The 13739-nt window shown below is 39.1% G+C and overlaps 1 protein-coding gene across 1 annotated transcript; it reads left to right on the plus strand.

Moving 5' to 3' along the window:
• Positions 1-1504: 1504 nt before the first annotated feature.
• On the plus strand, positions 1505-11076 carry LOC137261230 (tRNA (cytosine(38)-C(5))-methyltransferase-like). Its single transcript, XM_067798941.1, has 8 exons — positions 1505-1600; positions 2933-3042; positions 3769-3917; positions 4985-5096; positions 6112-6551; positions 8741-8798; positions 10020-10176; positions 10936-11076. Exons 1-8 carry the CDS (start codon positions 1528-1530, stop codon positions 11034-11036), a joined length of 1200 nt encoding a protein of 399 aa, XP_067655042.1. The 5' UTR covers positions 1505-1527; the 3' UTR covers positions 11037-11076.
• Positions 11077-13739: the final 2663 nt, after the last annotated feature.

Here is a 13739-nt window from a genome sequence, read left to right on the forward strand (position 1 = left end):
TTATGTAAGCTTCTTAGCTTGTTCGCCTATCAGATTTCATCACATTTTGAAATAAAAATATGTTTAAATCAATTACTTGTTTAATGGGAATTCTAGAAGTTGGTGAGTCAAAAATGAAACATACAGCTTTATGGATTACAACTTCTTGTTTATTACGTTCAGCGACGTTTCGATGTAGATTCTTTCATCGTTTTTAAGCTAAATGTGAACACAACCAAACAGAGAGAAGCTTATATACTTGGTTTGTTGTGAAAGACCTCGGTGAAACTTAGCGCCCCGTTGACATCCGCATAAAAGAACACAAATCATCTACAGCCAAGGCATACCGCACATTGGCCCTCTCAGACCATCAACCGAAATTCCCCACTCATGGAATCAAGTTCGACGAATTCGAAGTCCTGTCAGCCCAAAAACAGGACTTCACAAAATGGAAACTGTTGGAAGCCTTCGAAATCCGCCGCCACAAGCCTTTGATCAATAGAGACCAAGGATACTACATACCATCGGCCTATGAAGAACTAATCAAACCATAGACTATCTAAGCATTGTGTCTGCTTGTTGTTACTGCTTAATCCCACTCGTCATTGTCTTCATCACTAGTCCTCTTTGTTGTCTTAGTTCCCTACTGGCCTCTTCCTATTATGTACCACTTGTTTACTCTATCACATGCAGTTGTCAATGTTAATCCGCTGTTTGTCACAACATACCATGTATATAAACTTCTCTCTATTTGGTTGTATTCATTACACGGTGCCATTTAGAATGTGGTCAAATGCTACATATGTCATATTTGGGTGACTCTGAGGGTGCAGGTTCGAATCCCGAATGGGACTCAACCAAAAAAGTACTAGAATTTGTACCTTACTAAGAAAGTGAAATCCCAAATATGACATATGTTGGGCGTATTCACATTAGCTAGGAAACGATGTAAGAATCTACATCGAAACGTCGCTCAACGTAATAAACAAAAAGTTGTAATCCGTAAAGCTGTGTGTTTCATCCCTGGTAAAATTGTCAGTTTAACTCACAGAAATATCAATACAAAACTTGTTATAAACACGATATTTGGTAAATTTAGTCAAATATCCTTCTCTTGCAATACTCAACATATAATACTATTTTTCAATAATTTCTTTACGTCATATATGCGTCAGGATATAAGACGTCATTGCACAAAAGAGGATGCTTTTTCGCGACTTGACTACAAAATCACATCTGTACATTCAAAAGGACTTCGTCATTTTCTGTTGGGTAAAGTATACAAAAGATAAAGAGTTTAAAAGAAATATACAAATTACTGATATTCATTATTATTTTTTCTTTCCAGATTAGTGACAGTCTTTTATTCATAGATTTCCCATATTCATTTAACCGGTGACAATGATATTTTGCAAGATGTATCTATATGTAACATAAGTATCTTGTGTTTCATTTTTTTAAACAAAAGAAGAGATGTGTGGATGAGAAGCACAGCGTCAGCAGCTGGTGGACCTACTTGGTCAGGGTGTCGTGACGTCACTATCCAAGATGGCAGCCTCCACGAAAGTTCGTGTGCTAGAACTATACAGCGGGATTGGAGGCATGCACTGGGCTCTTAAAGGTTGCCGGGGCTTACGTTATAGTAATCATAGAAATATTAAGACGTATGTGATATTGAATGTATGACTTGTGTTCGTTTAGCTCTTTTCAAACAATTCAAGACATATCATGTCGTCCCCCGTTTTCGTGACAACTGACATCGTCAAGTTTGACAGCAGCTGGTAAATACTTAAACCAGAGACCATATACCGGTATACGGTCTCTGCTTAAACCACTTCAGCTCTAAAGCAGGATATATGTACTTATCTTTAAAGGAAACAGAGAAAACAGAACTGAAATGCTGCTGAAATAAATTTATCTGTGAACTAAACTGTGTCTTAATAGATGACATGTCTAGGCCATTTTCTAAAACGACTAAATTAATATTTCTTCCTGTATTATGCCTCACAAAAGCAAAACACTTTACGTTTTGGAAATAAGTTGAGTGAAACAGAAAATACAGCCATTTCGTGATTTCAACCAGCCACACCCACTTTTTTCATCCAGATCAATGTTTGAGTAAACATGTTCAAGTTCAATATCTTTGGAATTAAGGTGAAAAATAATAAAACATCAGAAGCACAAATATGATACATGTTTGTTCTCTTAAATACAGCATTCAAACTGCCCCAAGATATGGGCAATAATTTTAGAAGTGACAAAAAGCGAGGAAATCATGCAACACAATCTATGCAAACATATTTGTGATTATAGATCTAATCTTTGCAATATTTATAATATGAAGCAATATTCTTCACCTAAGATTTATGGGGAAGGAATTGAGGCGTGGAACTATCCTTCAGCTACCGTTATTATTACGCAAGAATGCTTTTTAATGAAATTAAAGGTATTTCAAAGACAAGTAAAATATCTAACCAGATTTGTCCTCCATAGTTGACATAGATATCACTCACGACTTGAATTGGTAATCCAACATTTACTGAACGATCTGTATTTTCTTTTAATGATAAACGGTTATTGTGAACAAACAAAAAAATGATACCATTTAGTAGAACAGAATGACTCAAGCTGTGTATGATTAACATGATTAACTCTCAAGGCTATGGTAGATGTCTGTGTTCAATAAAATTGCACAATAGCATATTGGCATAACATATACAGAACATAAATAAGGCATCATCCCACAGGTGTCATCATTTCCTTGTTAGCTTGACGTCTTTGGAAATTGGATAAGGTGCCTGACATCGAATCAGAAGGTTTGTGGGTCAAATATGGCTGCTACACTGCCATTCAAAAAGGCAGAGGGGAGGGAGAAATTTACTATTTTGTGAATTAATATCAGAAATGCTGATATGAATACATGTATTTTCTACATCTTCCTCATACATTTCAGAAAGCGGTCTGTCCTTTGAAGTTGTTGCTGCCATTGACATCAACACCACTGCAAATCAGATCTACAGACACAACTTCCCTCATGTTGAACTTCTGCCCTCCAGCATTGATGTATGTAAAAGTAGCTGTTCAGTCTGACTCTGTGCATCTGAATGAAAGTTACGCTGGTTGTATCTGGGAGACAGATAATCATTGTCGATATTGTGGTCTGTATTAACAGTTAATGATGATGGCATACAGTTCATGAAACCTAAAAACCTGATAGGTATGTGGTCTCTGTCTGATGCAATTTACATAACAGCACCTCTTACACCACGTAACATCAAGAGTTTTTCTGGAGATATGTTTAGATACTGAATCCAAGTGAAAAAAAGTTAAATTACCCAAAGAAGAGGAATATCCATCGGACTTCAGATTGAAATCTCCGCCTAGAGTACATTACCCTCAGGCCTATATCACTGTGTATCAGAGGAATTTTAAATAATCACTCCCATGGGGATTAATACACACTGAAAATGGTTGAAACTCTCGTCCGACTCGTACCTAATTTTGAGGATTCATACTTTGATTTGCTCTCTTGTACACAAATCTTAATGCATTTGGTACATATGTAACTTGTGTACAAAGAAGGTCTTTCACATCATTCAGGTGATAGGCAAGTGTAGCTGCCAAATATACAAGGACACTTCTCCTTGTGCTTGGATACGTTCAATCATTGGTTTGTCTGGTCCAGACATGACCTTTCTGGGTTCTTGGGTTTTACTTGGCTTTTTGTTGGCATGCAGCAACATTCACTCAAATTATTCTGTTCTTCATAGAACGCTTTGATTTCTTCAGAAACTGACAGCTGCACAGTTTGAATCTTGGGACATTGATGCTGTATTGATGAGTCCGCCATGTCAGCCGTTCACACGGATGGGGAAGAAGCGGGATGTGGAGGACATCAGGACCAAGTCCTTCATACATGTGCTCCATCTTATCTCAGTGTAGGTGGATTCTAGATATATGTCTGATATAAAATGTCTAAAGGTCATGACAGTCTGCATAGTCTGGGCAGTCAGTTTAGACAGTTGTCAGTGGAGATATTGTTAGCTTCTTGTAAAGGATATGGAGATATTGTTTGTCTCATGTAGTTTCTTGTAAAGGATATGGAAATAGGGTTAGTTCCTCGAAAAGCATATGCATATATGGTTTGTTTCTTGTAAAGGAGACCCGTGAAGGTCCCGGGGTAGAATAGGCCTTCAGCAACCCATGCTTGCCATAAAAGGCGACTATGCTTGTCGTAAGAGGCGACTAATGGGATCGGGTGGTCAGACTCGCTGACTTGGTTGACACATGTTATCGGCTCCCAATTGTGCAGATCAATGTGCATGTTGTTGATCACTGGATTGTCTGGTCCAGACTCGATTTTTTATAGATCTCCGCCATATGGCTGGAATATTGCTGAGTGCAGCTTAACATTAACCTGACTCACTCTTGTAAGGGATATACAAATATTGATCATGTTGATTCATGTACAGAATAGGGAGATATTGTTTGTTTCATGTACAGAATAGGGAGATATTGTTTGTTTCATGTACAGAATAGGGAGATATTGTTTGTTTCATGTACAGAATAGGGAGATATTGTTTGTTTCATGTACAGAATAGGGAGATATTGTTTGTTTCATGTACAGAATAGGGAGATATTGTTTGTTTCAGGTACAGAATAGGGAGATATTGTTTGTTTCATGTACAGAATAGGGAGATATTGTTTGTTTCATGTACAGGATATGGAGATGTTTCATGTACAGGATATGGAGATATTGTTTCATGTACAGGATATGGAGATATTGTTTCATGTACAGGATATGGAGATGTTGTTTCATGTACAGGATATGGAGATATTGTTTCATGTACAGAATAGGGAGATATTGTTTATTTCATGTACAGGATATGGAGATGTTGTTTCATGTACAGGATATGGAGATATTGTTTCATGTAGAGGGTATATGGATATTGATTGTTTTATTTAAATGATATGGTTATACAATAGATATTATTGTTTTGTCTAGAGTGAAGAAAAAGCCTCGATACATTCTGGTTGAGAATGTCAAGGGGTTTGAGACATCGGAGGCGAGGCAGCGACTGATGACAACATTGACGCAGTGCAGCTACCACTATCAGGTACTGGTTCATCTCTGGGAGGCTTCGCTCTCTGATTTCACAGTTATGTTAGGTATGTTATTCCTGTGAATCAAATTCATGAAGTATTGCTTTGCCCCTGCCGTGTTGTTGATTGAATATTGCTAGAAATCCGAGTAAAACCATCCTCACTCACCCAAAACATAACAGTTCAGTTCAGTGAGTTTCATGAAGCATAGTGCATCTCAGATGGTGCAGAGGAATGATGTGTGAGTGAGTGAGTAAGTATGTCAGTAGTTTCAGTTGTTGTTTGCAAAATCCTAGCCGTGTCCAGGAACACAATAAATAGCTTCACTAACTGTACCCAGTTGGGGAATCAAATTGAGACTTAGGGTGTTGTGAATGAAGGCTTTTTCCACTGTACTACCCTGTCACCCCATGAATGTAAGTGGGGCAGTGGGGATGGCCTAATGGTTAAAGCGTTCACTCGTCACGTTGAAGACCCAAGTTTGAATCCCCACATGGTTACTATGTGTGAAGCCCATTTCTGGTGTCCCATGCCATGGTTTTGCTGGAATAGTGCTAAAAGCAGCATAGTCTCTGTCTCTCTCTGTCTCTCCCTCTCTGTGATAGACAACTAGGATTCAAGGTACATGTGTAGTGAGATGTGCTTGTTAATACCATAAATTATGGAACAGTATGTTCTAAAATATACAGGAATAACTTGAAGTTGTTGTGTAAAGTGTAACTGGAACCCAATCTCTTTGTTATTTGCTTACAGATTACACATTTAAATATTCAGTGATGCTGATTTACTTTCAAGGATAACTCACTGAGCAGCCATAGTAGTATGGGGAGTTTTGTGATAATGAGATGAGGACTGATTGATGAGGTCACTGAATGTTTTGTCCAGCTATTTTGATGTGACTAGTTACCATGATAAAGCAGGAATATTGCCGACAGTGGTGTCAATCAACTTCACCTGTACAACGGACGTGGACTTGAACTATCCTCATTGACTGTGTTATTGTTGTTATATATGTGAATTATGTTTCAGGAGTTCTTGCTGACTCCCCTTCAGATGGGCGTCCCAAACTGTCGACTGCGATACTATCTCATAGCCACACTCGCACCGAATGGATTTTCATTTCCAACTTCAGAATCCATTCTTGAGGACTTACCTAAAGAGGCTTCTCATTGGCTGACTTACAACCAGCCTTCATGTGACCAGTCACGTGACCGGTCAACTCCCACACAGAATGGTGATGTTTGTGATGCAAGTGAAAGGACTCTGGCGGAAGCAGGAGAAAATTTGCGACAAGTTGCTGATGAAACTCATCAGGAGTATAGGGGCTGTCAGAGACTGAAACACTTTCTAGAGACACAGCCATGTGAATATTTCCAGGACTTTTTGCTGGATGATAAGGAGCTCACTCGCTTTGTGATCATGGACATTGTCCAGCCGTCGTTGAAGAAGTCAGCTTGCTTCACCAGGAGGTATGTTATGTTGTGTTCTGAATGAACATCATTTAATGTGATTTGAAATGCAAAACTTTTCACCATATGAATATGAACTTATCCTATTTCCTGGTATGCACTTCTATCACTTGTTTCGACACTTAAGTGGAATAATGTAAATTTTTCTCTCTCTAGCATACCTCTCTGGTACACCTGCCCAACACTTTGTACTGTCCTCATTAGGCCAGACCAATTTTAGTTCTTGCTTTACGGATCCACAGGCCGTATTTTTTCAAGACTAAGAAAAAATACAAAATTGATTTTCCCGCTCCAAAAATACAATCCTAATGTTTTTATTGGATAAAAATCACAAGAAAATACTTTTTAGCTTATTTGTTTTTACCCAAATTCACTTCATAAATTGCCAAAAGTAAAATACATTGAGTATTTAGAGGGAATGTTACTTTGATTCGAATTTTTGTTTTTTCCCACCTGTCTTTAGGTTTTCAGAGGACAAAAATCTGTGAAACAAGAAATAAAATTGGTCTAGCTTTATAAGACAGCATCCCAGCTCTCTTGCAAGGCATGCAATATACGTCCCCAACCATCCATGTGACTATCTTCAAATCATCCTTCTATTTCTTGTTGTGCAATAATGTGGATGTGTGTTATTTCTCATCAGCATTGGAAAAGCTGAAAAAAAGAAGAGGAAAATGTGTACACGTTGTAACTTTGTGTTTTCTGCTGATCCACATACCTTGTTTGTCGATTGTGTGGGTCAGTGCAAATAGGAATATAGATGTTTGAAGTGTAAACACCTTACCTTAGAAGAATTTAGCCTCTATACAAAGGCCTGTGCTTGTCATTTCACTGATTGGGCTCATCATTTTGTGGCAATTGAAGGCCCTAGTCCCAGCAAGAAGGGTAAATTCAAATGCTCAGTGTTATCTGCACAGCATTCTCATTTTCCATTGTTGAACGATGAAGAATTTTTGCAAGCTTCATTGGATTTTACCTCTCTGAAGATTTATGCAACTTGCTGGGTTTGCATCCTGCTCATAGTCTGTCTCCATCATCTTCTGCTACTTCTGAGTTGTACGAGTTGTACGAGTTGTACGAGTTGTAGTTGTAGCTAATCCTTTATGGCTAAACAGGATCTTTTCGCTCATTACTTGTAGTTTCCCACTCAACAGATGTTATAGCGGATGACACTCAGCGCAAGAAACGGAGGCACTCACCAAACCTGACTCAATCAGCAATACATACTAATGCACTGCACCGAATTGGTTCGCAGAGCTGAACTCATTCACCAAGCTGAACTCATCCACCGACCTGAACTCACTCATGGAGCCGAACCCTTTCGCCAAACTGAATTCATTCACTAAGCTGTACTTTTCCTTCAGGCTGAACTCATTCACCAAGTAGAACTCATTCACCGACCAGAACCCATTTGCTGCACCGAAGTAACACTTCTACGATGGTTCTTCACAGCAACTGCTCCCTTCATTCCATTATGGAGGGATGCTCCTGATGATAAGAGACGGTCTTCTCTTCCCACTACCTACGTGACCCACATGGTCAAAGATGTTCAAGGCGTGCACCAGTTTGGTCCTTTCGTCCTTGCACCCTAGCTATCTATAGGCCAACAACGCAGATAGGAGATGGTTCCTCGTGGTCATTGATCTCCTGCAATCCTCACTGCTACGCAGATGTCATGGATATCTTGGTGGCTCCAAGAGCATGATGATTTGTAGGTAGTCACATGGTTAGTGGGGGACATGTGTTGCATGCCTTGCAATAGAGTTGGGAAGCTGTTGTATAATGAGTATAGTACAGAGTGTTGGGTGGATGGTCAAGAGAAGCCTAAAGATAGAAAAGGTTACATCGTTCCACTCAGTGTCAAATCAAGAGACAGAAGTGCATACCGTGAGATGGGATAGCTTTATAAATATGAAGTCAGGTGCAGGCATGATATCGCCAGCCACTGCAAGGTGGCATCACCAGAAAGCATGATATTGCCAGTCCCTGCAAGGTGACGTCAGTGCAGGCATCATGTCATCATGTACTGGCATGAGATCGCCATTCACTTCAAGGTGATGTCAGGTGCAGGCAGGATATCATCGGGTGCAGGCATGATATCATCGAGTGAAGGCATGATATCACCAGTCACTGCAAGGGGATGTCAGGTGCAGGTGTGATGTGCTGTTATCCAATATTTTCTGTTTTAGGTATGGCCATTTTGTAGAAGGCGCCGGCTCAATTGTCCAGATGACAAGCAATGTTAATGTAAGCAATACTTTCATATGTTTGTGAGTACAGATTTGACCAAACTGATCGTAGAACGACAAGATAAATGGAAGTTTGTTGAGAAAGTAATCTCATCTGTGTCACATCGCTGGCCCTGAATACATTGGAGGTTGTCGGATCTGCTTTGTTAATGCATGATGATAAATTCATGTATTGCATTTGACCTCTTGTAATGAAAGTACATGGAAGTTTGATGAAAGGATAATCACGTCACTTCACTGACCTTGAACATATGTGTAGCAAGACCCCACCTGCTGAAGGTTGTCACATCTGTCCTGTAAATGTTGATAAATATGTAGGTCGCATTCAGCCAGTAAGATAAGCCAGCAGAAGTGTAAAATGTTGAGCTTTCCTTCTACATACCTGTGTATATATATATATCCTTATAAATGTCTGTTAGTAGTAACCATTTCCTGTATAAATTGTCACACTCTGTGACGTCTGTAGGTGGCTATACTAGATATGCACAGATAGCACATCCTGTACACCCCATACACACAACACATCCAGTACACCCCATACACACAAGACATCCTGTACATCCAACACACCCAGCAGATCCCGTACACCCTATACACACAACACATCCTGTACTCCCCCTACAGACAGCACCTCCTGTACACCCCATACACACAACACGTCCTGTACACCCCATACACCCAGCACATCCTGTACACCCGCTACACACAACACACCCTGAAGACACTATACACACAACACATCCTGTACATCCAATACACCCAGCACATCCTGTACACCCTATACACACAACACATCCTGTACATCCAATATACCCAGCACATCCTGTACACCCTATACACACAACACATCCTGTACATCCAATACACCCAGCACATCCTGTACACCCTATACACACAACACATCCTGTACATCCAATACACCCAGCACATCCTGTACACCCTATACACACAACACATCCTGTACATCCAATATACCCAGCACATCCTGTACACCCTATACACCCAGCACATCCTGTACACCCTATACACACAACACATCCTGTACATCCAATACACCCAGCACATCCTGTACACCCTATACACACAACACATCCTGTACATCCAATACACCCAGCACATCCTGTACACCCTATACACACAACACATCCTGTACATCCAATACACCCAGCACATCCTGTACTCCCCATACTCTACATAAGTGTAATTTTATCACATCTAGGCTGTTGAAGCTGTCAGCAAGTTAAAATCCCGGGTTGTTGATCTGCCAGAGCGTCCTCTACTGGGAGAAGAAGAACTAGCTCTCCTTCGAGATTTACAGTTACGATACTTCACACCCCAGGAGATTGCCAATCTACTGTGTTTCCCTGCACAGTTTGGTGGGTACAATTTGGTAATGGTTATGAAGGGCAAATTGCAAGTTTACAAAAAACCAAAATACTTAGTGGTTTTGTTTTCTTTATTTGTTTTCTTGTCTTTCTTTTCTGGGCTTCATTGATAAATTCTTATCCCACAAAGTCTAATTATGCTGTGGGAGATTTCATTTTGTCAGAAGTATATTAAAGATCGTAAGTCATATGTTAAATAGAAATGCATCTGAAGTTGATCTGCCTGCAAGAATTATTTAGTGATAGAAAGTGTCTCAGAACTACTGAAAGTAAGTGCACAATGGCCTGCTTGCATGAAGTGCAGAGTAACTAGTATGGAATAAAGGGAGACAACTCTTCTGTCCTTACATGCATCAAGAGTAACCTGACGAATATGTGGCCAGGTCAAAGTGACCTGTTGCTCCAGAGTTCTCAGTCCTGGCTTCAGTGATCTTGGCAATAAAACAATTTAGTAAAGTTTTCAAGTTGACCTCATTCTCAAATTGTCATAAGCTTAGCTTAGTAGGTTGAGGGGAAGTGAATACAACAATGATTATTTTAAGAAAATTTGCTTTCAAGAGGTACCTTTTTTTAACTTGAAGATAGTGGTGTTTGTCTGGACAGTGTTGGTAGTGTTTGTCTTGACAGTGTTGGTAGTGTTTGTCTTCACAGTGTTGGTTGAGCTCATCGGTAAGTTTAAGACCATTGTATGTTCTGTTGCATACGTACACCCCCCAGTCACTTGTACAGCTTGGCTTTTCTTTTGTCCAGAGTTACCGAGTGAACTGTCAAGGATCCAGAAGTATCGGAGTCTTGGGAACAGTCTCAACGTCCATGTGGTGTCACTACTCATCAGGCTCATGACATTGTGATGTGTACAACATTTTATTTATTAAAGATATTTTTTTCTAATGCTTTGTTGTTTTGTGATCAACTTGTGGCTAACAATTTTATACTGAATAAAAAAATGTGAAATGTTTCTCAGACATGGGCATGTCACTTTTATTTGTACACATAACAATTTTGTATTGTCATGTGAAAAGAAATTATGACATTCCTCTGTCCTGATCATTCATTTGTCCACTATAAGAATGAGTGTGTGACTGAATCTACAACTCATTAACATGTGCTAAACTTTCCAAGATATATTTCTGAGGGAAAACAATGTGTTCCTTCATAGTCACTTTATTCTCTCAGATAACAAAGTCCTATTGGAAAAATGTGCCAGAGAAACATTTAATTTTATTTATGCATTCTTGAACAAGATCTTTATTCCACAATACACAAGACTGGGTTAGAATTGATCTTCAGTTATCCATGCTTGTCATACGAGGCAACTAATGGGATCAAGTGGTCAGACTCACTCTCTTGGTTGACAGATGTCATTGTATCCCAATTGCATAGAACGATGCTCATGAAGTTGATCAATGGATTGTCTGGTCCAGACTTGATTAGATACAGATAACTGGAATATTCCTGAGTGCAGCATAGAACTAAACTCGCTCACTCACAATACACAGGATCCTGAAGTGGTAGCGAAGAGACATAGGTTTATGCTTCAAGTCAGTTGCAAGTTTTGGGGACAGACAAATCCTGAGAAATCAAGATGTTACTTTCAAAAACGCCAGCTGTTGTCTTTTTTTCTTCTGTGAAAAACAACTTCAGCAAATATTTAATCAAAAGAGGTTTGGAAAAATGTTTTCCTTTGTCAAAATGGAGTGTCTGTGCACAAAACAATACATGATTTGTTCTATCAATGAAATGATATTTCAAATTTGAATTAGTTCACCAATGAGTATTATTACATCCCCTTCACTAACAGTTGTTCTGTAACTGACAACACATGAACAACAGGTGTTGTGTTTACATTACTTGGAAACATGGACTATTATTGAGTTTTAATCCAATGTTAATTGCTGTGCACTGAGAGAGACCGTCCCAGGTAATGTGTTCAGGGAGGCAAGGCCGGATTATAGCCTCGTATCAATCGACAAATAAAGACTGTGTTTCATGTGGAGAGAGTATATTGTCACGCTTCACTGACTGACTGCCTGTGGCTGGATTCACATGACTAACTTTGCAAGAATCTAGTGATTTTCCTGCATTGAATAAATTACCCATACACACTGCTGTGCTGTCCTTAGGTAATAAATACTCATGAGAAATATTTGCCATACAGATTGAGATCTCTTTGATGGACACTTAGGCTATCAGTTATAAATATTTGAATGTATATTTGAAGAGATGGAGAGGATAAGAATATACCACTACCAGTTAACAAGGAAATTGTTATTGATAATTGCAACAGATACTAACAGGTTGTTAGGTTACAACACTGCCATTTGGTATTTGTTCACAAACCAATTTAATATGTTGTTTAACTTTGTCACCATTGGCTGGTTTGTACTCACCAAGTTATGTTTCAGAACAAAAATATACATGTATTTGTATTTGAGTAGCATTTCATGTTTATTTTATGTTTGTAAAATATAAGGAATCAAATTTAAAAGCATCGAATTTTCAGAAACTCTGACAGTGACACCAGCTAAGCATTGGGTCACATGCACACACAGGCACACAAGCCATTATAAATGAGCTAGGTCATGATGTGTTCCTAAACTGAAATTTTAATTCATGAAGATATTGTAACACACACCGCCCCGTTTTCCCCTTAGAATATATTCTTTATCACTTAGAAAAATCAAATATAACACAAATACTATTGAGCCACTCAAAATTGTTTTACCACTACCTATGCCTACTTGTTAGAGAGTTTTGTGTTAATCAATTCAGTATTCATGGTACAAAGGTGAGGATACGTCCGAGGACAATTAGAGTTGTTGCCCTTCAAACTTTTTAATATTCCAGTCCATCATAATGCGAACAATCACGGCGCCCAGTTGTCGAAGTCAGACATTTTCATCCCTTTTGCACGCCAGTATCCTACTGTCGTTCCTGAATCTTAATTACGATCCTAAGTTTGCCATCACCAACCCATGCTAGTGAGTTTCACAAATGTCATAACAGGCGTCATTGCAGTCTTTCTTTCTTTCTATCATAGCTTAAATTATGTGAAGCATCTGAGGCAATACTCCAGGAGATAGACGTGCACCTTGTCTCATGCAGAATTGCCTAATTACTTCCGGGATTCCATGTACAGTCTTGGTCCATAATGTCAAACTCTGTTAAAGGCAAGAACTGTTCCTACTTTTAAATCATCTACATCGTGCACTCTGGGGTGTGGCTGTTCTATAATTCCTATTTTGTACACGGAATGTCACAAGAATATATCGTTCATCTTTATCTGCACATATCTTTCATCTTTCACCTCCTTTTATTAGGACGATAAGGTTCTTCTTTCTGCTTTCTGTGTCTTTTACTGTGCCCATACACAACTTTTGGCGTCTTTGTTTGGTTTCAGTTACAGGGACTGTTGATGCATAAATTACGATCTAAGTTACGAAAAAATCATCTTGACATGCTGGTGTTCAATGTCTTTAGCATATATTTACGTACAGGTCATGACATAAACCAGCGTGCACTAATGATCATTGTGTCATCGTTACAGATCTAAG

This window comes from Haliotis asinina, chromosome 14 (assembly GCF_037392515.1).
Source record: "Haliotis asinina isolate JCU_RB_2024 chromosome 14, JCU_Hal_asi_v2, whole genome shotgun sequence".
Classification (NCBI taxonomy): domain Eukaryota; kingdom Metazoa; phylum Mollusca; class Gastropoda; order Lepetellida; family Haliotidae; genus Haliotis; species Haliotis asinina.